The sequence below is a fragment of the Neltuma alba genome, unplaced genomic scaffold (genome assembly GCF_004799145.2).
Source record: "Neltuma alba isolate B1F8T4 unplaced genomic scaffold, ASM479914v2 tig00004701_pilon, whole genome shotgun sequence".
Lineage (NCBI taxonomy): Eukaryota > Viridiplantae > Streptophyta > Magnoliopsida > Fabales > Fabaceae > Neltuma > Neltuma alba.
This window is the reverse complement of record NW_021633826.1, coordinates 286744-313103: the sequence shown is the minus strand read 5'-3', so window position 1 is coordinate 313103 and position 26360 is coordinate 286744. Positions and strand designations below refer to the sequence as shown.

General features: G+C 35.4%; 3 protein-coding genes across 4 annotated transcripts; 1 reads left to right on the top strand and 2 right to left on the bottom strand.

Moving 5' to 3' along the window:
- The first annotated feature begins 3776 nt into the window (after positions 1–3776).
- LOC114745543 (9-cis-epoxycarotenoid dioxygenase NCED1, chloroplastic-like) lies at positions 3777–6102 on the top strand. The gene has a single exon (XM_028933705.1). The coding sequence runs from the start codon at positions 3908–3910 to the stop codon at positions 5720–5722; it is 1815 nt and encodes a 604-aa protein (XP_028789538.1). The 5' UTR covers positions 3777–3907; the 3' UTR covers positions 5723–6102.
- Positions 6103–15126: 9024 nt separating this feature from the next.
- LOC114745533 (bystin) lies at positions 15127–20111 on the bottom strand. The gene is given in 11 exon segments (XM_028933690.1): positions 15127–15679; positions 16285–16374; positions 16821–16896; positions 16976–17048; positions 17178–17324; positions 18044–18091; positions 18361–18440; positions 18820–19022; positions 19110–19138; positions 19140–19234; positions 19675–20111. Coding segments are annotated over 10 exon segments (1155 nt in total). The 5' UTR covers positions 19999–20111; the 3' UTR covers positions 15127–15679; positions 16285–16294.
- Positions 20112–21659: 1548 nt separating this feature from the next.
- Positions 21660–25927, bottom strand: LOC114745537 ((S)-2-hydroxy-acid oxidase GLO1). 2 transcript variants are annotated; one of them, XM_028933695.1, is made up of 12 exons: positions 25814–25927; positions 24999–25172; positions 24754–24878; positions 24091–24137; positions 23746–23823; positions 23518–23642; positions 23352–23418; positions 23204–23266; positions 23003–23072; positions 22798–22898; positions 22595–22699; positions 21660–22216 (listed from the first exon to the last, which is right to left on the bottom strand). In XM_028933695.1, exons 2-12 carry the CDS (start codon positions 25133–25135, stop codon positions 22016–22018), a joined length of 1119 nt encoding a protein of 372 aa, XP_028789528.1. In that variant the 5' UTR covers positions 25136–25172; positions 25814–25927; the 3' UTR covers positions 21660–22015. The 2 variants fall into 2 exon arrangements, with proteins under 2 accessions (XP_028789528.1, XP_028789529.1); XM_028933696.1 differs by lacking the exon at positions 25814–25927 and having other exon boundaries at positions 24995–25110.
- Between the last annotated feature and the right edge of the window lie 433 nt (positions 25928–26360).

Sequence of the window (26360 nt, the reverse complement as noted above, 5' to 3'; positions counted from 1 at the left end):
CAATGAAATGGGATTCTAATAATGAAAATATAACGTAGTACTACCTATAAACTGGACACATGTAAGTTTTTTGAGTACTAGCAATGTGTGATGGATGATGAAGAACAAAGAAGTAGTGGGACTAGTGGTGATTCATTTGATTGATGCCATGCGTATAAACGTAGTTAATCTTCTATGAGAATCTTACACGTGGCAGGCAGAGTCAATAATTTTGTCACCATATAATAATGCTGCCAAAAACACATACAGGGATGTATTTGTTGGAACACACACAATTGAATTTTGAAAAAGTTAAGGATAGTAGTAGCAACGGATATAATTCTCAGAGAGCTTTTCTTTTGCTTCCTTTGTTTTTTTTCTCTCTTTCATTTTCGTTCATGGAAAAATCCAACTCCCCACAAAACAAACCTTCATCATTGTACCTATTGTGGCTTCATCAAGTTCATCATCCCCATTTGTTTCTTCTTTCTTCTATCACTTCGCATTCAATATTATTTGTTTATATATCGGTTTTCCTTTCAGCACTATACGGCGTGTTGCTACTATATTACTAAACTCATATAATTGCTACGCTAAAAATCGTGTTTTATTGATAAGGACGTAACTTTATTTTATTTTTTTAAACAATTAGAAAACTCAAACAATTAGATGAGTTTTCGTAGTATTTGAGAAATACATCATGTCATTTTGAGGAGGGATGAATATTACTACTTCTGGATCTTAATATAAGAGTTACTTGGAGATTTAATTTATACTTTGTTTCAGATATTTATCTATTTTGCCCTCAAATAATACCTATGATGATTGCATATGTTGAGGGATTATTATCAAGAGGTAATTCAAATACACATGATGAATAAACATATTTTAAAGAGAATAACATCTATTTATTATAAATAACTAATTTAACTAATTTCTTTTTATATTAAGGATTGAAGGTAAAAGTACGATTCCCTCTAATTCTTAATTCTTAATATAGGAATAAGATAATTAAGTTGTAGAGATTAAAAAAACAAGTTAAATTTATTTATAAAAAATATGTATTGATTTCTCTAAAATACCTCCTTTAATATTAGAACTATCCCTTAATAAAAATCCTCTGTGTTCTTTTTCCTAAATTTTCTAAAAAATGATTAAAAAGACTTTGATACACCTGTTAAATAAATGGGCGACATCTCCGAAGATGCAGATAAGAAAAATGAGGACCGTTAATTAATAATAGAAGTGAAAAGACAGGATAAATTTAAAGGCATTGTTTGCCAGAATTTAAAGGCATTAATTATTATGTTTTGTGTAAAATAAATAATTTTGTCGTATAAAAATCAACGAAAGGAGTATATATAACAATATATCTTATATCTATATCGACATTCTAAAATTATAATAATATACAATAATTTTACTACTAATTGGAAGTTAATTAATGTACAAATATTGTAAATCCTTATATATAATTTACATGTCCAAGGAAAAAAAACGAGACACCCTGCGTGTCTCAACCACACACCACAGGTTTCATTTGAGCTTAGATATTATCTCGTCGATCGGATACCATATGGGGAAAGTAGAGTTGAAAATAAAAATTAAAAAGAAAGAATATAGTATTTTGGACCCAAATTTTATTTATGCACTGGCAATTAATGAAAATATCGAAGGTAATATACATGAATGAAAATTCGTGATAGGAAAAGTATAAAATAAATACATGTTATTATCAAGTAATAATAGTACTACCTCGTGTTCTTAACACAAGACTTTGTTTGACTTTTATTTTGGTTCTAAATATAAGACCCTAATCCACTTTATCTCTCATATTTATATATTTTTTTTAAGATAGTCTTTCTAACAATAATAGTTTTAGCCAATACACTTGATTAGTAATGATATTTTAAGAAATACAATACTTATTTATTACAAATAACTAATTTAATTTTTTTTCTTAATCTCTTCAAATTAGTCAATTAGCTCTTATAAATAGGACTGGAAGTAGTATATTTATATGAAAAATTAACCAAGGGAAAATTGGTGGCAAAAAAGGGGAAAATAATTATCATTTTCAGATTTAGATAATCTCCTGTAAGAAAGAATCATGTTTTCTTTTTATTAGTTTGATGCAACGGTTTGAACAGGATTAGACCGGTGCAAAAAATATACCAAATTAAACAAACAAGAAAGATAGAAAACAAAAGAGGAGATGGAATTAACTGTTAAAAGGAAATCACACATTTTTTTTTTAATGTTTAATTTTGAAGCTCCCACTAAACACGGTCTCTACATTGACCTGTTCAAAGTGGGGAAAAGATTTGCCGACAGTGCCATAACGTACAGTAATACTCCCCAGGAATTTCCTTCCAATACACCAACCAATTATAAGGAGCGACAGAGAGTTCTCGTGGACAATGCATGTAAACAAATATGGTTATTAAAATAATCTCTTTTCTTAATGATGTCCTAATACAATGTCACAAAATCAAAACAACTCCCCAGGAATTTCCTTTCAATACACCAACCAATTAAAAAAATACCCAAATTTCACTGCATCCCCAACATCACGGAACCTTAACTACTTATTTGGATCATATTAAAGCAAATATGTAAGAAAAGTTTTGTTTCATAAAGGTAAAAATTTTTTAAAGTGAAGGAAAATATAGCATAAAATCACGTAAATAAGCTGATTCAAATAGACACTAGGAATAGATAATCAGTGAATAGTTTAGACAAATTAGATAAATTTAAACTGATGAGAAAGATTTGGGATTAAGACGTGGGATTAAGTTGATGTGTAAATTATAATACTGGTTTTAATAAAATGAATGAATTGGAAAATTCATTTGAGGAGTATTTCAATTCATACTGTAGGATGTACGAGTGAAGTTAATTAAAGAACTGGTCAAATGAAGGGGGTTGGTTAAGAGGGGGATTAGTGAGGGGGAAAGGAGGAGGAAGGGGAGGGGAGGCGCGTGGGGTAGGAGATGAGATGTGACGTAGATTTAGAAGCACAACCAAGAGAAATGGCCACGTGTATTCCCAGTGTCACTCTTCTTCTCTTAGAGGCACAAACGCGGGGTTCGACGTGTACATTTCAACTAATACTCACGTCACAACAAAATTGCCCTCCCCACTCACTTCTTATTGACTCACTTATCCCCAAAATTACAGCACCAAAACAAACACAGCAACAAATCCCCATTTCCTTCTTTTTTCTTTTTCCAATTTTAAAATTAGATATTATTAACCGTACCTTGAAATGTTTAAAATTATAAGTGAGATTGAACCCGTTAAACTATAAAGTCAAACGGGTTAGTAATAAAGCTTCGTTTCTTCTAATTCAATCTTATTGGTTATTGCTTATCATCACTGTCCATAAAGGGGCTAATTAAGAGCCAACATCGCAACAACACCTACACATTGCTCTGTTCTTGCTGCTTTTATTTCGTGCTCTGTTTCTGCCGCTCTTGTCATGTGTGATTGCTCTTGATTTAAGGAACTTTCTCCGACTTGCTGTTTGTAGTATCATTATTTTATTTTGTTCTGGAGAGATACAATGTGTGTGTGCGTGGTCGTGGCATTTCATCATGCAGCTTATGCTCCTCTTACTACCCCACATGGTTTTCATCACTTATTGGGCTTCCTACTTTTCTTTTCTTTTCCTTCTCTCTCTCTCTCATTTAGTCCCCAGGTTTCACTAATCCTACACGTGCCACGTGGTCCTCTTAACCTCCATTTTCGCCCTATATATATCCTCCGTCTCCGTTCATTTCCCCCCCAACTCTCTCTTTCTCTCTCTGATCATTCAAATATTTCATTCTTCAATCCCAAGTTTCAAACTCAATTCCCTATACTCTCTCTCCTTCTTCTCCACCACAGTGTTCGCAGTATTACTTCCACTCCTTCACAATACAGCAACATGGCTTCTTCTGCTGGCACTGCACCTTCCAGTAGTTGGATCAACACTAAACTTTCCTCCTCCTCCTCTTCTTCTTTGCCATTCAAGGACCTGGCCTCTGTTTCCTTGAAGAGATCATCGTCTCGAAACGGAAAGCCTACTATATCGTGTTCCCTCCAAACTCTGCCTTTTCCCAAGAAGTATCACTCTCCGGCAAAAACCACCACACCCGCCAAAGAAACATCTCAAAAACCGGCTCTTGACTACGATATTGATCAGCCCGTGCCACAAAAATGGAATCTTTTCCAGAAAGTGGCGTCTGTGGCGTTGGACACAGTCGAGAACGCCTTGATTTCTCACGAGCGTCAGCACCCACTTCCTAAAACGGCCGACCCACGGGTCCAAATCGCCGGAAACTTCGCTCCGGTGCCGGAGCAGCCCGTCCAGCACTCTCTCCCGGTCACCGGGAAGATCCCCAAATGCATTCGGGGGTTATACGTGCGAAACGGAGCGAACCCACTGTACGAGCCTGTTGCCGGGCACCACTTGTTCGACGGCGACGGCATGGTCCACGCCGTCCAATTCAAGGAAAACGGCTCCGTCAGCTATGCTTGCAGGTTCACCGAAACCAACCGTTTCGTCCAAGAAAAGTCCTTGGGGCGTCCTGTTTTCCCTAAAGCCATCGGCGAACTTCACGGCCATTTGGGAATAGCACGCCTTTTACTGTTCTACGCTCGCGGCCTGTTTGGGCTTGTCGACGGAAGTAATGGAATGGGAGTGGCGAACGCCGGTTTAGTGTATTTCAACAATCGCCTTCTCGCCATGTCCGAAGACGATTTGCCTTACCAGGTGAAGATCAAGCCCAGTGGGGATCTCAAGACAGTTGGTCGTTACGATTTCTCGGGTCAGCTCAAATCCACAATGATCGCTCATCCCAAAGTCGACCCTGTTTCCGGCGATCTTTTCGCTCTCAGCTATGATGTAATTCAGAAGCCTTACTTGAAGTACTTCCGATTCTCTCCGGAAGGAAAGAAGTCTCCTGACGTTGAGATTCCTGTTTCTGAGCCCACTATGATGCATGATTTTGCGATTACGGAGAATTTCGTGGTGGTGCCAGATCAGCAGGTGGTGTTCAAGCTGTCGGAGATGATACGAGGTGGTTCTCCGGTGATATACGACAAGAACAAGATGTCTCGCTTCGGGATTCTTGATAAGAATGCCAATGATGCTTCTGGGATCAGATGGATTGAAGCTCCTGACTGTTTCTGCTTCCATCTCTGGAATGCTTGGGAGGAGCCAGAGACCGACGAGGTTGTCGTGATCGGGTCTTGCATGACTCCGGCAGACTCCATTTTCAATGAATGCGAGGAGAATCTGAAGAGCGTTCTATCTGAAATTAGATTGAACTTGAAAACAGGCAAATCAACTCGCCGACCCATTCTTTCAGAACAGATGAATCTCGAAGCTGGAATGGTGAACAGGAACAAGCTCGGAAGGAAGACAAAGTTCGCATATTTGGCTCTTGCAGAGCCATGGCCCAAAGTTTCAGGCTTTGCAAAAGTGGACCTATCCACCGGAGAGGTGAAGAAGCATATCTATGGCGACAAAAGGTTTGGTGGCGAGCCTCTGTTTTTACCCAGAGACCCAAATTCCGAGAGAGAAGACGATGGCTATATCTTAGCATTTGTACATGATGAGAAGGAATGGAAGTCAGAGCTGCAGATTGTGAATGCCATGAATTTGAAGCTTGAAGCTTCCATTAAGCTTCCTTCCAGGGTTCCCTATGGCTTCCATGGAACCTTCATACATTCGAAGGATTTGCAGAAGCAAGCTTGAAGGTTGAAACTTCAACTTGTTCATCTTCATCTTCATATAGCTTAATAGTGTGCGAGAAGTTGAGATTTTTCCTGAGGGATGCTTGCAGATATGTCCCCGGAATCTCCTTCCCTGTTTTCAGAACCTTCTTTTTTTTTTTTTTTAAAAATTTTTTTGGTGTTTGATTTGGAGTGAGAGGTTTTGGGGGGACCAGCTCGTAGCTTTTGGGTGTAGTTAGCAATGAAGCTCAGCTGGTTTCTGCTTATTCTTTCACTTGTGGGGAAAAATAGTACAAAAATTTACAGCATATACGATGTGATATACTCTGTTTATTATCTTCCACGTTCATCTCTGTAAATTTTCAGTTGTGTATACAAGAAATAATATTCCTTCTTCCTCTATTCCCTTCTTGTTTCAAAGCAATATTTGATGCTGAATTTATCATTTATGTTCAACATATTAGAAAAGGAAATTAAAAAAAAAAATCTGACTCCATAGTCAACACACCAATTTATCTTCAGTTTGTTCATCATTGAAAATTAGTCAAATGACACAAAAATAGAGTTAGATAATTGGAGTAGGGAAGGCGGTTTAAGTTGAAATGTTAAATCACTTGTGCAATCAGTAGTTCACTGAACAGTTTGAATTTTGTAGCACTTAGAGATTTGCTTCAGCACATGTTAAAATTTATGATAATATCCAATCAGAGCACAATATATTGGGAAGAAATGGAGGAACAATATCTAGCCCCAAAACCGATTAAAAAGTAAAGACATTTTTTTTTCACATGGCAAAATATGTCAAATCCAAGTCAACTTGGCAAGTGTTGATGAACAAGGAAACCCCTGATATTTGTAGCTAATAAGAGAACATATAACAGTGACATGTGATGAAAGTGTCTTGACTTGCAACTCAATTATTGAAGAGAAGAAGAAGAGGCCTAGAGGGTCCATTATTAGGTGCCATATTTTTCCATTTTGAAGACGAAAGCTTTCATAATGTCACAACAAGCAACTTGGGACTATAACTCACTCCTCAGAGTATGGACAAGTGTATTAAAACTAGAGCTTTAAATTTTAGCAACCTATCCTACTTTTTTTTATGGTTCTGTTCAATATTGGCTTTGCCAACTTGCAAATGGGGTTTTCTTCATTCATAGTGCAAGCCAGTTTAATTTTCTCACGACCTTGTTTTGTGTTTTTTCTTACACTGGGGAACATGTCCTTGCTTCTCAAAGTCCACGAGTCACTCATGAATCATGACCCGATTATATATTATGAACAAGATTTAATTAAGGTTTGGTAATTATATATTATCTCCTATTCTTAATATAAGAACTAAAATAAGTGCATGATTGATTTTTAATAGATATAACTTCAATTTACTTTGTTTTTCAAATTTATAAATTGTCCCTCAAACTATCCATATAGTTTACATATATGAAAGGAGATTTCGATCAATGAGGGTAATGATCAAAGGATGTACATATTTTAAAAAAAAACCAACATATATTTATTGCAAACTAATTAATTTAACTAAGTTTATTAATATATACTAATCAGTTATCTGTTTTTTATATTTTAAAGTGGAAGGAGTATATTAGATTAAATTAAGAATAATAAATCAGAACCAGACATACCATTACCAGTGATCACAAGGAATGAATTTATATCTAATTTTTATTTGTTAGTTGAGGAATCTTGGTTCGGTTAAAGGAGAGCATTGAGACAAAGAGGGAAACAATCAACGATAATGCACTCATCAAAGCTAAAAGAGAGAAGAATCTGTCAAACTGTGGCTTGTCACTTGGTAAAATCCTATTAGTCCATGTGGATCCATATATGTGTGTGCATATATATAATAAGGTTAATTTACCAACTGCAATTACGTCTAGCGGAGTAGGCTAATCTTTTACAACCTAAATAAACCAAGGTTCGAATATCTGTTGGAAGAAGTACTAATATTTAGTACAAGATAATGTCTCGAATAGGATTAGTTCCAAATAAGACGGTCCCTATACATAGTTTCAAAACAAATAGATTAATTTGCGGATGATCGATCTAGAAGTGGCATACCTATATCAGAAACATGTATAAAGATAATTTCCATTAACACACAAAATGGTGAGACAAAAGATTGTGCATGATAAAGTGACAAAGTCATCAATGTCCATTATACTCACATACATCAAGAGAATTCTAAAACGGTTTTAATTTGGAGTTTGCATTATATCTTAAAATGACCATTACTAAGCATCCAAAGTGTAGTGACTACAAATAGTACGTATATATATATTTTATAGTTACATGAACGTACAAGACTAAAATTCATAAACACACTTGTGTTCTAATTTGACAAGCAACCATTATTTCATCAACATATAAAATAATAAGGCATTTAAGATTTTAACGTTTGCAATGACTTTCATTAGTCTTAAAGTATTCATTTGGACTGTAAAAGTCGGCAGATTTTGTGGGACTTGGACTTTTTTAACACTTGGCTTCAATTTTACAGTTCCCTTTCGGAGTAGACAACATATACTTTTATTTTAATCATTTTCTGGTCAACAAAACCATCATTAATATTTGCAAAACTCAAGTGTGTTTGGTGTGTGAACAGCAATTTTAGGTGGCTAAGGAAAACATATGTTGAATTATTTTATGCTCCTTTATATTATATATATATCACAAAATGATTCAAGAATATTTCCACAATAATGCTACTTCATTTTTTCTTCGTCTTTTTGAATTCAATAACAATTTTTGTTTTGGTCAAAAATTGCCCAAAATGATTGTCTCATTTAAAATATTTTTAAATCTAGCCAGCTTCTGATGAATGAGGTTAGTAGTGTATATGGATGAGGTTAGTAGTGTATTACAGGCGTCTAGTAACAATCTTAATTAGTGTAACAAGAATGACGTACGTTAACTTGCTAACAAAACAAAGATGAGCAGAACATCATAAAAAAAATACTACATCTCATAGTAGCACCATTTTGTTGCAGTCATGTTTTTATATATATATATATATATATATATTTGCAGCTAGAAATCCATTTTGCTCCAAATTAAAGTTCACTTTTGCAGCATCCCATACTCTGGCACGTTATTCCACGTTGAATATAAAACAATATCATAAAAAACAATACAACACAGTTCCGAAGAGTCCTGAACACCACACATATTCACTCTATGAGCTATTTCAATCCTTCTATTCTCTAACAGTCATCAAAAGCTTCTGGCTGTCCTTCAACGGCAGCTTCGTCGCCCACCTCAGCAATTAAAAGGCCTACACACACACACACACACACACATATCAGGAAACTCCAGTTCAACACATTTCCCTAAGGACATAGCCTGTATTAGAAATACATATTCAATTTTTATTGTGTGACACTTTTACGTACGACCAGAAGCTGCTGGCTCTCCTTCAATTCAATGGCCGCTTCATGGAACAGCTCAGCATTAAAAAGGGTTTTATGACACACATTATCGGCTTGCATATGCAACACAATTCCCTATGAGTCCTTAACACCACATAGCTAACCATATGAGACAAGTAATAACTTCTTTTTCTGCGGCACTCACCAATAAAGTCTCTTACTTGGCTCTCCCTTCCTGAACGGCAGCTTCAATATTAAAAAAAGATTTTATCCTTTTCCATAGAGCACCACTCACAGCCCACTAATTCACCTTCTATTTATGAACAAAACCCACAAAAGATGTCAACCCAATATGTGTGCGTATTTATGTACCATATGCAATTGTTAGCTGGATCAGATCATAGAACTTTGTGCAACAATTGGATGATAGTGAAGAGTTAGGAGAAAAGGCTTGTATAATGGGTATGTGGCTCTGAATGCTTCAAATTTTATTCAAATTTTGGCTTCTTAATTTGCAAAATTATTACTTGCAAATATCTGTGTGTATTTATAAGACTGTCTCCTCTTTTATATATATAGAGAGATACTTTCAAGTTTAAAATTTTAAATGAGGCTTTTAGCTTTGGATCACAGTTGGGAACAGAACCATATTGTTCAACAAATTAAAGCTTGTGGCAAATTTAATTAATGTGTGGTATTGTTAATTACTACCAAGTCACATGGCATTGAATTAATTAAAGAGTTAATTGATGAGGTGAATGAGGGTCATTATCAATGGGATCCTTAGTGAGTGTGTGTACGTACGTATGTATACGCATGCACAGTGTAGATTCCTAATGAGCTGGCTGGATGGATGGACCATTCACGATGAAGAATGACGCCACGTATCATTTTTGGAAGACAACAAACAAATAATTTTTTGGTTTGAGTCAAAAGGGTAATTATGAGACCACCTTGATTTTATTGGGATATAACGAGGATTCAACTTTGTCGTAAATTCTTCATTCACACTTTTCATTTCCATTTCATTCAATTTCAAGTAGTTTTCTTTCTTTTATTTTTATTTTTTTTTATATTGGGTGAATACTGAAAACAGTTCAAGTAGTTTTAAACGTGAAAGACTATATTGATTATTACTGTCATGAATTACTTAGTCAACGACCATGTGTCTCATCATATGTTAACATGTTAATATTGTGGTTAATGGGTTAAACTTTATACTTAACATATGTTAACCATGCATTGAAGTATTCTTTTATTCTTTATCAGATTTAACTCCTCAATCCTTATATGTAGCGTGTCAACTATGCTCTCAAAGATTTTAAAAATTTTGATGAACACTCAATTCGCTTTTTTCTTTGGGTAACATTAAATGCTAAGGGTAATTCCAGAAAAATAGGATAAGTTATTGACAAATTTATTACTAATTAAGTAATTTGACAAATCTTCTTAATTTTTATGAATTAGTTGAAAGATTTATACACAACAATATGGCAAGATATAGAAGAAGAAGGAGCCAAACAGCTAATTAAACATGCGAAAGGAGAATTGAATTCAATTTCCAGTGGGGATTTCATTTTCAAGCCTATGAGCAGCCGAAAACGCTTAATTAGCAAATTAATGATATGATTCCTACGGTGTATGTGAGCCACAAGCTGGGAGAATGGAGAGTGACCCACAAAGCCTCAAAATATACCTTTTTCCATATAAACTCCAAATTAAAATCACTGTCCCTCAAAATTGACTATTGAATTGCATTATATCAATCTGACACCTTCCAATAGAAACCCCCTCAAACACTCAAAACTCTCTCTCCCTTTACCACATGCACATTGGAATAATTGAAAGGAAAAAAGAATAGTAGACCCACTTCTGATTACTACGTGACCGTCCAAGTTGTGGAATATAGCCATTCAATTTAATATTAGTTTTTTAAAATTCTTGGAAGATTCAATCAAAAGTTACAATAATTTAAATATACATCAAATGAAAAATAAGAGAAATGAATTTAGTAGATTCAATTTAACAGACTAATAATTTGATAATATTTTTGTGGTAATAAATTAGAAATTCAAAATTTTAAAAGATATAGAATTTTGATATATCAAAATTATTCAATATGGTATATAAAGAATTCTTCCAAAATTAAAAGAGACAAATTAAATACCTACTCCGTCGGTGCCTGTATATCTTTGTCAAGTTACAAATTGTGGACACCTCAAATATGAGGCTTGTTCATATTTGACACATGTTTAATAGTTATACTTAAATAATTTCGTCCTTCAATTTATCATGTTGTAAATTGTCAGTATTCATATTGAATCTCATATATATATATATATATATATATTTCTTTATTGACCCTTTCAACCATTTGTCTTGTTACCATCCATCTCAATCTTCAAGTTGCGACATCAATACATGGACACTTCAATTTCGATACATATACTTGTATATATATGTTCCAGACTCGTATCAAACACAATCACTTTGTTAACTTACTCGCACATGTACATTTTAGGGTTTATTGTCAGTTGTCACAGCCTCCCAAGTGCACGATTAGAATACTTAATTTAGAAAATCTAATTTAGCAATAGTAGCTTTTTAAAGTTTTGACTGGGAAAACTGTGGTTTGAGAAGCAAATGACATTGTAAAAACTGACGTTTAAAGGCTACAATGTGAGAAATCAAACACACATGGTGGATGACATGTTTGGTTCCCCATTTAGTGAACGTAACACGGCCATTACGTCTTTGTTTTGCAAGCTCTGGGTTAAGGATTTTTAATCCGGAAGCATTCATGAAGGAGATGTGGATATTTTGAAGTTTTTTTAGCTCAATGTTACTCTAAAAGTATCAAAAAAAGAGTAGCGTCGTTCTGACAGTCAAAAAAGTAATGTTGGCTACTAAAAAACTTAGTATTAATGGTTAACATTTTTTAACAAAAAGGGTGATATTGCTCTTCTTTTAACGTTTATGGGGTGATATTGAGTCAAAAAAAACTTTCGGCGAATAGCTTCTTCACGAATACTTCCATGACAAAATGACCCTTAACCCACTTAAACTTGCAAAATTTAATCTAAACACAGGCTCAATTTGTATTATATTTGTATGAGTAAATTATATCTTTAAGGAGGTAGAAAGATGCTTTTTCCCGGTATGGGAAGCAAGGGATCTAAAAGAGGGATCAGGCAAAAAAATCAGAGGAAAAAAAATCAGACAATTAACAGAAAAACTGAAAGCAACCCCATTGAGAGGGAGAGATATAATATAAAATACAAAACCCCCTGCTTGTTTATTTATTTTTGCTTACTGGGTTTCCAATCTCTTGAACTGCGCACTGATAATTTATCAGTTCAGATTAATGTCAGACTCTGGAAGGCGACAATTATTGGGATAAAGCAGCAGCAATATATAAAGTAGAAGTGATGGAACAAAAATGATTTAAAATTATTGTGCGAATTAAGCAAATGGAAAGTTTTGTTCATTTTTCGTGAAATTGGAGGATGACGAACAAGATGATGCATGCTCTTACCTAATAAATTTCATTTAGGTCTATACATTATTAAAACGCAACAAAAAGTACCATCCCAATTTCTTATGGCTCACAAAGGACCCAACATTCCTTCATTAGTAATGAACTCATAAGAACTTCATAAAATAGTAAATATTGGTGTCATTTGGCTGCAAGCAGAAAGTAGCAACAAGAGAATATATATAAACCGCACAATCACGTAACAGAAGATTGTGGCAGTTAGTGAGTCACTGAGAAAGCCGCCATTAAAGCTTGAGGATTTTATTAGAATTGTTAAAGCTTTATTTATCTAATCCAAAGACTGTGTAATGCCTTTAAATTGAAGTTGCTTTCGATCTCAAACTCACATTCAACTTCATTAATTGGTTCCTCAGCTAATGTATCATTAATTTTATCCCCAAGGATATCATAGAAAAACTAAGCACCAAAAAGATATTCTGTTCATGATCCCTTTCTGCTACAGCACTAACTGTACTGCATCTTTTTTTGTTCCACAAGAAAAAAAATATTAATGAATGCTTTCAGTTATCGATACATATCATATAATTGTGTAACACGCCCATCGTTTTTCTTTCAATTTATAGAATGAAGAGTGGCCAATGGTTTATCATAATATATTGGACGGATCAGAACAAATTCTATTTGTGCCAAAAGATAACTGCTGAAGTCACTTAGAAAAGCTATCACATGATGTCCTCTCTGACAAGTTTCCTTGATATAATATATAAGCTATAGAATGCAACCCTTGAACCAAGAGCGATGAATATGAAGAATTGTGGCACTAGAGACTACTGACCATATTCAAAAGTGCCAAAATAAACATTACCATTAAATTTTTCAGAACCAAATTAACACTTACTAGCTAGCCCTACATTTTGCTGGCAAATTATGGTCTCTAAGAATGAAAAGTCATCAAAAGGGGGCTAGAATGTTCCAAGGAGGCCGAGCGTTTTATTTTATTAATTCACTGGATCCAATTGTTGGACTCGAGGATGATTTTGGAGCAAGCAGTATACACACACAGACACATATAAATGAGTGCTCGAAAATCCTTGCGGCAAATCCTCCCATTTAAATTATTGTTAAATAACTCTGTGGAGTTATGGCTTTCAGCTCAATGATATGCTACAGTAATTGATGATGCAAGCAGAACCATGTGGCTACACTTCTGAGGTGTGTGCCTGTGTCTACTAACTTATATATATATATATATATATATATATATTATAATCAAAGAGGGAGCTAAAGAAGTTAGAGTGTACATTAAAACATTTGTCTGATTCAATTTCAAGCGCCGCATAGAAAGCTTCGAGAAGATAAGGTCAAGAAAAATTTTCTGTGAGTCACTGACATAATCAAAATTCGTGTGTGTGTGTGTGTGTTTTTTTTTTTTTTTTAAATATATGAATACGAGATAAGAGAATAGAGACACTTGGTGAAGAACAGAAGATGATACGTGTCCAAAGCTGCACATCAATGACATGGATCCAACAGACATCAAGCCTCCTTGAAGATTTTTGACCGCCGCAATTCGATATATGTGTGTGTGTGTGTGTGTGTATTTTCATAGTCCATGATGGCTGTAGTTGAATAATTGTCAGATATCAGATGTACATGTTCCCCTCAAGCATTACAATTTTTTAGACACCGTTTCGTTTGTCTTGTTTTTGGTTTACAAATGACAACACAAAAACTGAGGTTTCAAATCTTCGCCTTCAATTTTACTATGTCCCTACGATCAGCTGTTCTTTCACCACCTTTTTTGTTTCTTTATCGTTTAACTTTTTAAAAACTTTTCGCTTGAACTGACGGCATGCTTGGATTTGAGAGCTCAAAACGATGGTTGATATTATTTGTTCGATCAAGAACAATTTGGTAAATTTTCGTTTTACAGATGCTAATATGAAGACATACACTGTATAGTTGACTATTTTCCTTAAATTTGGTGATATGCTAAAAAGATATTTTTGATACACTGTCGTTGACGAATAACATGTTTGACTTCCAAGTTTATTAAAAGTATCATCACCACTAATAAGCAATAACATTTGTGTTTAATTTCACATTGATTAAAACCATTAAGAGTCAAGACTTGTTTTGATAAGAATATGCAATTGTGTTATGCTCAAATCCTTTGAGTGCTATGAGAAACCCAATCGTTTGAAAGTATCGTAGATTTCCAATGGCCTCTTCTAACTCATAAGAAGGAATTAATTTTGTTACAATTTTCAACACAAGTCCACAAGTCCAATCCATATTTTCAATTTACAACATTAACGGATGCCGCAAATTTCAGAAATTCTATAAAGTGGCAACTTATATCCATTAGGCGCCCACAACATGCGAACTGAGAGATCAAAGAAGGACAACGATGATACATTTGCACAATGTGTAAGAACGAAAGGCAAATGCTATCGCTCGTTTAGAATAGCAATGAAAACATTCAAAAATAGTTTTTTAATCACAATTCACATCTTAAATTATGAAGCAGAACAAGCAAAACAAATCGACATGTAAATTATGAATATATTTTTTTAAAAAAAAATTGGTATACCCCATAAAACCCACACTAATTAGGAAATAAAATTCAACACTCTCAATCTCCACATATTGATGCTCACTATGGTAAGAACATGGATCAGATGTAATATGTTATAAAATTTTACAGTACTCCAGAACATATGATGAAATAGTTTTTGATAGTCCATTTCCTCTACGCTTAAATATCCTCTTTTGGCTATGCTTCTCTATGATACACAGCAATGAGACTCCATTCCAAAAACTTTCGAAGGCATCAATCAAATACCCATCAGCAGGGAAAAAAAAAATTACATCGGAAAAATGGCGCCACGTCATTTCTCAAGGCCTTGGGATCAAAATTTCAATTCCATAAAGCAACGAATATTCTCAGAACTGCGAGGCACCACTATTTAGCTCCCTCAGTTAGACTGCTGTGACTGCCCATCTCCAAAGAAATCCTGACGGGGCAAAACCATTAAGATGCCTACAACAGAAACCTAGCCTTTGATTCCATGATAGCCATACAATACCCTATTGCAAGCTGCAAATTGAAAAGAGATCTCATATGCCATCCCGAAAATCACACATTGTACAGCAAACATAGCTCATATTACCTCTCCCCAAAGGTTTAAAAACAAACCATGCAAGATAAGACAAAAGAGACAGAAATAACATAGATCATATAATTAAATCCGAAGCCAACAAAAAAAAAACAGAGATCATAATAATCAAATCCCTTACAAAATTAAAGAATTACAAGTGACAGTAACTTGCTTCCAGCCATTTTTCCTCAGACAACTCAGTTTCATTTACATGTTTAGCTTCATTATCAATCTTCAGTTACACAATGAGAATTTTAAACTCTAGTTACTGGTCAAATTCCACTCCATCTTTACAACTTGAACTCCTCCAAGCACAAAGTGTCTAGCTTCCAACTAAATTTCGAACACATTTTTTAAGGTTACGGTACACAATTCATTGCAATGGTCCAAGACCATTACTCTGATCGCCCATATTTAAGGTGATTGATGAATGACTAGAATTATGCCCAATTCAATCCTCAGTTAAACGGAACAATGAATGTGACCACGCATGCATAAAAATAAAATTTAAAACAGTACAATCAAGAAAATATCAGAACCATACCAGATACAAATTAGTCCTCTTCCATTGGCACCTCTGGAATGTCAAATCTGTCTTCTTCAATAGGTTTGTTAATAAAAGAGATGGGAGATGGTACTGGATTGTCAAGGAAGCAAAAATGGTACTGAAAAAGCTGCAAGCAGACAACCCTATTAGGTGGTTCATGTCAAGTTTTATTCAACACATGCTAAATTTTATATCCAACCAGGTGATAATAATGGCCAGTCTCCAATATTTCTCTTCTTTTTACTTTCAATCTGTACAACCAAACATTGGATAATATCCTTCTTGGTTGGTCAGCCGATAGCTATTTGTTGTCTCCATCAATAGGGGATGACAACCCAATACCAAGTCATTACTTTTGCGCTGAAAAGATAGAAAGACGTGTACTTTCTGTAAATAATCCTAGCCTCAACATACAGCTTCATATTTAACAAAATAATTTTCTTTTAATGGTAGCAGGGACCTCCCCTGCTTGGAGTGGAGGGAATGCATCATGTAGCGGGGGAAAAAGAAAAAAAAAACTAAAGAAAGGATATAAATAGACATTAGATCATCCTCCTTCTCGCCTCTATTACGGCTGTGGTTTAGCTCCCGGATAATTTCAGGGGTAACCTGCAGTTAAAGGAATTGATTAATTACAGACATAAATTTGAATTATAGCAAGAACCAATATTAGAGACAGTGTTCTCACTAATCTATGCTTTTGCTTATCCAGTAGATCCCTTAAATTATCCTTCTCTTCCTTCCGCAGTTCATTTTTGTACCTGAATAAATTATCAAATTAGAAGAGCATATTTTACATCACACCCCTAATACCAAGCAACACTTCTTAAACATTCGATGGATACAAATTTTTTTTTTTTTTTTAAAAAAATGAACTAGGAATCACTGACCTCTGTACAAATGCAAGAAGTGATTGGTGCCATATAACGGGCATTATCCTTGTTTCCTCAACAAATCTCGTAAAATGAGAAACAACAGCATCAACCACGCGATATGGCAAAGCATATTTTTTCTCCACAAGAAGCTTTATGAAATAGCTGCAATTATTTTAAAACGAAATATTATAGACAAGTTTTTATTCATTTATTCAACGGCTGCCCAAAAATGAACTCATAATCTTAATCATTTTAATATGAACCCAATCATACACATGGATGCTCAAAGAAACAATACAGCTTAAAAAATGCAAATAAGATCAGTTCCAAGCTTGATATCTGCAAAAATTTTCACTTTATTCACATTTATTTTTGATCTCTTATTGTATAGTAATACTCGTCAAATCACACAGGCAACTCAGTTACAATTATGCAAAATGTTAAAGATTCACAATTAGTGCTCCACCTCACTAATCGAGGCTAATGCATGCAAACTCCAAAATTTTTAAAGATTCATAATTAGTGCTCCAACTCACTAATCGAGGCTAATGCATGCAAACTCCCTTTAACACAACTATTTTTACCGCACAGTGCTCATCATTTTTTACCACACAAATTTAGACCTTTGACCCAATATCAACTCTATTCAATCTGTACATAAAACAATGTGTAACTCACAAACTTCAAAAATATCTCATCCAACATCATTAGTTAACTACTCTGTAAATTGTTCCTTCGACCCAAAAAAAAAAAAAAAACCTCGCTCCTAGGCCAATATGATGCCTTTTTTTCCCCCCGTATCACCCAAGGACCAATTAATCAATTTTGCAAAAATGATTGAACTTCATCCCAATAAATGAATTAGTAAAACTATTAAATACCTTGTTGTTCCACAATATTCCATCTCTGCAAGCTTCAACAGTGCTACACTGGAAATGTATCCAACAAATTTGGTCAGACACAGCATGCATTAAATTAAAGTAGTTCGTACTTGTACAGCTTATCTACATAAAATAATAACCAGAATGACAACCACCCTTTATCCTTTCAAATTTTAATGCCACTCTATAATATAAACTCTAATTTTAAGTTTATAAAAACTAACCCTCAACTATTATGCCGCATACCCTTTTGAAGCCTGCCTTGCTTTTCAGCTAATTTTTATAATTAAAATGTGCGAGTGACCAACTAAATATACCTTGAATGAAGTGGAGGAATGGAAACCTTTTGTATAATGCTTCCGATGATGACTGCTTCTCTGAGAGTGCATGTACGTGACTGTCCATAAAAAATATTTTCAGAATCCACAGAAAATGGACATAGATAGTAAGAACTATAACAGAGAAAAGCATACAATTTACACAATAATTGGCAGAGATTTACATCCATTGAGTTAAACTATAGTCAGAATTGGCGATTGTGGAAACTGTTATGACATCATAAGAATATAAGTAGCAATCAACATAAAGAAACCGTTGCAACATTACAAAATCCATTTCAATATTTCATAATTAAGGACTGAGATATTAATTAAATATATACAAACATACGCGTGTGTGTGTGTGTGTCTCAAAAGAAAATATGAACCTTCCGTATTTATCACAACACGATGTATTTAACAAGAATTATTGCCCAACAACTTACAACTGATACATACCTCACATAGTGGAAACAATATTCCCTTAAAGAATGCAGCAGGTTTGTAAAGTGACTTTTTCAGTGATTGATATAAAGCAAAATGCAATCTCTTGTTCTTTCTTATATCCTCTCTCACTCTTGGGAGCAGTACAAGCTTGTAGAAGCGTTCTGCCTTTTTCTGGTCGCACTTCTGCACGCAAAACAAAATAATAAATTGAACAACTGAGTCGTTTAAAGAGATGACTCAATTATTCTGAAAATACTCAAAATCAAGACACAAATTAATCAATAACCTAGTATGATTTTTACCAGAAGCAATAGCTGCGTCCTTTTCCTTTTCTTTCGACAATGAGATCAGCAAGTGTTCGCTGCCGACCCTGGTCTTTCGATAAGAATGCCTCCATTATTCTCTCGTCCTCCTCATCAATCTCTTCCTGAATTTATTATACGAGACAAAGTGAGTCAAATTTGACTATGGTAAAAAAGGGGCCTGTTAAAGGATTACAGAGAACTTAAAAGAAACTTCAAAAACAGGATTTCAGAGAAGAGGTTTGAAATCACACTTCAAACTCAGGCACAACTTAATTCCTAAGGAATTTGAGTATCATCTTCATTTCGTTATAAAAGTAAGGACTGTATAGATGAAGAAACATTCTGCACATATTCTGACTCCTCAATTTAAAACAAAGAAGTCACCTTTTGCACTAAATGAAAACAATAACAAGTAAGGAGAAGGAGGTAGCATAAGAAATAAATTCTCTCAGCTCAAAATTTAACTACCATGTTCCACACAACATGGTATGAGCCCCAAAGCTTCCAAGTTGCATTTCAATCGTACAGAGAAGCAGCAGCTAATTAGTGCAAATTAACTCACATTGTTTCCATCAAATTGACTCAGGGTCTCAGAGAACCCAGCAAATTCATCAATATCATCATCATCATCCTCGATTTTCGGCGGTTCCTCAACTTGAAAGAACGCGCTCTTGGCGTCTCCTCGGGCAGCTTCAGCTTCCTCCTCAATCTCCTTCTGCTGAAGCCTAGCCTCCTTCATAATTTTGGAGCTAATACTGGAAGAAATAAGCTTATCTCCCTTTTGGTGATGTTTGGCAGCTTTGGAACGAGTCCTCGATTTGACGGACTCATTGCCGTCGGGATCAAAGGGTTCCGGGTTCACCTGTCTCTCCTTCCTCTTCGCCATTGATGGAAACGGTGAAGCAGCCCTCCACTATCCAAAACCCTCGCTCTTGAATACAGAGCAGGCAGCACAGCGCCTTTCAACCACAGCCGCCTTTCTTTTCGTCGCGCCAAGTTTGAGGCCGAAAGAAGTAGGTTGAGGAAGGGTTAACTTCCAAATCGTAGGCCCAAAGATAGATTTTTATTTTGTTCAAAAATATAGATATTTACAATAAAGATTACTAGTATGCATGTTCATTTAATTTTAACTTTCTTAAGAAAATATTTTTCGATGACTGCTTTTTCCCTTCACATGGTATGTATAATTAAAAGAAAATTTTATTAAATTACACTAGCTTTTCTTTGTTTAAAAATTTACATTATTTATTTGTACAAATGATATTCAGTACTCCTAAACAAAATAAAATTACACAATAAGGCTTGAAAAATTACTATATTTAAAATGACTGTCTTTAAAGGGATTATTTAGTATTCTGTTTGATTTATTAAATACCTAGAATCCACTAATTCAAATTTAAGTTTAATTATTCTTTTGTTGTCCCCTCTACATTTATGTGTTTGGGCATGATAAAACAATAGATCAAAATATTATATGGTATTTTTTACCAGGAGAAAAATATTATTTAACAATTAACATGTTGTTAAATGATATGATCAAGCTGTCATCAAAAACGATATTGTAAAGGTTCTTCATACACGCAAACACACATTATATTCTAACAATATTGAAGACATTTTAATCACTATACATTTTTCAAAATCCTTTTTTTGAGACTTGGATTGTATTAAAGGGTTTTTGTCTCTCCAAACAAGTGTGTTTTTCAAGATTTAAAATTTGTGATTTCTTTTTACTGAGATGAGACCGCTACCACATTAACCAAAACTTGTTAGTAAAGTGGTCTCATTACTTGTTAAAAAGACCAGAAGAAGTATTTAGACACAACATGTTATGTTAAGAAACATGTTCTTGTATAACGGGGAAGGTATTAAATTAGGTCCATTTTGACTTTTCGGGTATTTGGCAAGTATGAAAAGTACTTTTTAAAAGTATTTTTTCATAAATCGAAATGAACTTCTTTACATATTTATTTTGTATATTGTAAAATCACTTTTAATATTTTGGTTTTGATTCTATTTAAGCTTTTTTTTTTAAATTTTCTTTTGGCCTTAAGAAGAGAGTAAAGAAGCCAATAGCTCCTATCCTCCCAGAGCCCTTCGTCTTGAATTCTTGGAATCTTTAACTCCCTACTCCAAGGTTTGGAGCATCCGTTGTAACAGAGATCGATCTCCCTACTGATGATAGTGGTGAGGCGAATGATTCGTAAGATTCGAAATGGCAGTATTGATTATGAAGGACAACATTATTATGATGGTTCCACAGCGGCCACTAGCTAGGCACTTCATGAGAAGAATATACACTGAAAGTAGCAGCAGCAACAGTATAGCCATAAAAAAAGTATCATCATAATCTTTACAGGAAATTAAACATGTAGTTTTCAAAATATATAGCACTCTTTCAGATCCTTGACCAGAGCCCTTCGTCTTGAATTCTTGGAATCTTTAACCCCCTACTCCAAGGTTTGGAGCATCCGTTGTAACAGAGGTCGATCCTCCCACTGATGATAGTGGTGAGGCGAATGATTCGTAAGATTCGAAATGGCAGTATTGATTATGAAGGACAACATTATTATGATGGTTCAACAGTGGCCACTAGCTAGGCACTTCATGAGAAGAATATACACTGAAAGTAGCAGCAGCAACAGTATAGCCATAAAAAAAGTATCATCATAATCTTTACAGGAAATTTAACATGTAGTTTTCAAAATATATAGCACTCTTTCAGATCCTTGACGATAACAATAATAAAAGAGTTCTCAGAGGAAAAAAAGAAGAAGAAGGAAAGAACAAGTGCTTCTGCTTCTCCACCACCATCATCATCACCGTCATCTTTCTCCAGTCATGTCTCTGAAGCAGCACTGGTTGATGATGATCACTTATAGCAGAAGTGAGGATGAAGGTGCTCATAATCTGGGGAGGGCAGGAGGATGAAGGAGACGAGGGCGGTCCCAGTCAGTGACGATATGGTCGCGAGTGATTTCCTTGAGAGAGCGGCATCCACTCAATGCCATGGTTAGCTCAAACTCATCACGCAGCATCTGCAACGCTTTCCTAATTCCAGCTTCTCCCTCTGCTGCCAGTGAGTACACCACCGGACGTCCAATCTGATCCCCATACACAGTATTATTAAACACACTACATTTTTTTTTTTTTTAAAATTAGAGGAATAGACGCTAAGAATACAAGATCACAAGTGAATCAAACTCATGACCTCTCATTTACTAGGGAGTATTCATTCCAACAGGCTACAAGGCCACTGGCATTAAATACATTACTTAAAAACGACTCTGATAGAGACTTAGCAATGTGAGATTAGGGTGGTTCATGGATAGTCAAGAGATGTTCATGACCAAGCTCTAATGCTAATCAGGTACAATCTTGTTTTAAATCTTATTTTCTTGTTTTAAATCTTATTTACTTCAAAACTTACCCTATGTTTTTGTGTATAGTTTATATGAGAGGCTAAGTTAAGGTGCACTCACAAATATGCCGGAGGCTCCTAGGGCCAAGGCCTTGAAAACATCAGTTCCACGACGAACACCACCATCCAAGAATACTGGAACACGACCTTGAGCAGCTTTCACAACCTAATTTTTTTTTCCCACGTCAAAAAAGACCATTCAAATGTGTTCACATAAATTTCAAGTTATAACCAGACATTATCTTCAAGGTTTAGAGTATATACCTCTTCTAAGGCCATTATAGTGGAAGGCACATAGTCCAGCTGTCGAGCTCCATGATTGGACACAATAATTCCCGCTGCTCCAGCCTGAACTGCAAGCCTTGCTGCATAATTAATACAGACAAATTCATCAGATCTTCATTGGGGAAAAAAAAAAAAAACCGGGGAAGCTAAAAGTCAGACTTCAAGCAGCTTCTGGTTTTCTTACCGTCCTCAGCAGTCAGAACACCCTTCACCAGAATTGGAAGCTTAGTGATTGTTTGAAGCCACTTCACATCCTGCAAAATTCACAATGATCATTTAGATGGTGAAGGTACATTGATCTTATCTTTTCTGACTAAATTTGATGAATTGGTACAAGAAAATGGAGGGCAAGTGAAATAAGATGTGTGATCTGATTCTCACTTACCTTCCAGCTCAGAGTGCGATCAATTTGGCCAGCAACATAACTAGCAAGTCCAGAGTCGTCGGCCTGAAAGCGACCCATACGATAGTTAAAGAAAAAGACATTAAGAACATCAAACTAGTGAAGTTATTTGGTCTTTTTTGTTGCTCACCATGTCCATCTTTCCAAGGTCCAAACCTTCGAAATTCTTCAATGTCAAGAATGGTGGCAAGGTGAATCTGAAAGATATCGTTTATGGATGTTTTTTTCAGCTCCAAAGTTTGAACTTGAAGAACTGACACTCTTTTAAGAAACAATCTAAGGTTGAAAAGTTGCACCTGTTCTTAATGTCAGCTTCTCTGCGACCAAGCCTTGGGGTGTCAACAGTGAGAGCAATAGCTTTGAACCCAGCCCTTTCAGCTCTTCTCACAAGCTGAGCAACAACGTTCCTGTCCTTGTACACCTAAAAACCACACGACAAGAAAGAGAACATATAGTGAAAAACAGGGAAAATCCATGAATGGCCCATTAAAAGGAACTGAAAAAAGAAAGCATTTCAAGCTTACATATAGCTGGAAAAAGCGGATGCCAGGTCCTGTCGAGGCCACCTCTTCAACACTTGAAGTAGCCCATGAGGACAAAGTCTGAAAGAAAGAAAGAACCAAGACATTGCCCATAAATAGAACATATACTGCATAATGTTTGAACATAACTGAGTGATCAAGAATGAGATTGAACAGTATGAGATTAAGATTTCTGCCTATATCGAAAAAGAAGGCCTTTGTTTTATAGTGCTTGTAAACTCCTTTGGACATATATAATTATTACTTCATAAGAGTCTATGGAGATCATTCAAGGGACATAGTACCGAGCCTGCGATTAAAATGAACATGGATATGAAAGAGAAGTACCATGATTGTTCCAGCAGCTGATGCAGCTCTTGCAGTTGCATATTCTCCTGAAAAAATGAATGAAGTGTTATCCGACAGAGAATCTTAGTAGTTAGTTTCAATGGGTAAAGGAGCTTCTTTGCAAACTATACCGCATAACAAGGCCAGATGATTTAGCTTTCATAATGTACTGTCAAAAAGTTTCCAATTTCCATTCATTTATCAGAATTGTATGGAAAGAAATCTACTCTGTATTACTCCTTACATATGACTCCTTTTAAAACTTTCTCAGAAGAAATAAATGCGGCCACATGATAGAGCCAAGAAATAAGAAGTTTGTGACTGCCGGAATCTAAGAAGCAAATTTCAAAACAACTCAGGTTGACGTTTTTTTCCCACCAGTTTCTCTTGTATATGCCACTTCAAGGCTATGCAAAAAAGGACGGGCTGTTTAAGGAGAGAACTAAAGCAGTGAGTCCCATGATATAGAAAGGTACTCCCTCCGGTAATTAACTAACCCTTTTAACTTTCACAAACTAGTTAATTCTTGCTAATACAAAGGACCGGGACTGACAATTCAGCAACAGTATCAAACATCAGATGAAACATTGCAAACACAAACCAATGATGTCGATTATATCATGTCAACAAAATAAACGAAGGTAAATAACAATAATTAGATACCCTCAGGATGAGCCATTTTCTGCATGGCTGTTGGAGCAATCATGATTGGCATGGAAATTTTGAAGCCCAGGACAGTTGTGGACATGTCTATCTTGCTCACATCGATGAGAATACGTGGCCGGAACCTTTTTTTTTTTTTTGGACATAGAAGCAAATTTAGGGACATCATTATTTTGTATATTCTAAATAGAAACAAAGGTATACAAAATCTCAAAGTACAAAAACAATGAAGCCAAAAATCTCACAGGATCCTGGAAAAGGCATTTCTGTTTTCTTGCAGAGTCCACTGGTCCTCGGCACCAGATGCGTAGTAATCAAACACCATCTTTGGCAATTTCTGCTTTGCAATTGCCTCATACTCCATGACATTAGTTATCTCCATTTTTAGAGCCGGCTGTTAATTCTCCCCCTCAGTAATCCTGCAGGTTATTAACGTACAAACAGAGCATGAAATCTTCAGATATGAGTTTTTCTCCATCACAAATCCTCAGCTATGAGAAGTGCAGATATGCCAGGAACCTACCAGGTAATAAAGGAAAGAAAAAGAAAATACTAAGCCAATCTAGAGTTTCAGAAAAATTTTCCCACACCAGACTCAGCTTGTCCTACTTTGCTCAATCTTAACAAACACTTCGGATGAATCAGTATTAAGTTTAAGTACAAATTAAACATCTAAGGTCAATGACAACAGCAAAAGAAGAGAAATATATTGAGAAAACAAAGTGTCCAGTTCTTCTCTACAACTTCAAAGCAGTATTATTCCCATGAGCAGGTCTCAGTATCAAGATTTCCCCAATTTGTCTGGACAAGTATATTGAGAAACTCATACACAGAGAAGAAGAGAAGAAAGATGCTATCCATGCTCAAAGCTAGCCCAACAAATAGAAACTGAGACTGAAAACCATCCATATACACAACACGACCACTACCGTTTGAATATTCTTCGTCTCTGCTATGGTCTGTCTAAAGAAAAAAACAAGAGAAGAACGTAACCAAGAGAACACATGAAGAAAGGAAGATTAAGCATTGAGAACCGCATAACGAGGAGGAAAAGGCAGACCTTGAACCACAAAACTGTTCTAGAGTGAGTGCATGCAGGGGATGCAGTGGAGATGAGGCCTCCAGCTGAGGAATAGAAAGAGAAACGAAGTGAAAAATTGTAAGAGCTTATATATACAAGTAGGATAGAGACAAGATAAAGTGGGGCTTACAGTTCAAATAATGGGAATAGAAAAAAAGAGAGCGAATTACCGTCTGAAGTGGATGAGCATTTGGAGGTGGGAATTTGTTTGGGCTAAAATCCTCATCTTGGAATTGAAGGGTCTCTCAGCCACAAACACCTTGTGTGTTTCTCAGCTCTCTTCCTTCGTTATCACTCTAATCTCTAAAATACCAAGCAAATACCAAAATTTGAAAAGAAAATATATGTATCTGTGTGTGTAGAGAGTAGAGACAGAGACGAGAGTCACGGAGACTGCTTCTTTCTTCTTCTCCTCTCTCTTTCACGTATGGATTCTCTATTTTTCTGAACAATATTTTAAATTATCATTCCTATGGTGGAGGATGCACGTAGGTTGGATAACGAATGACATTCTACTGTGCTTATG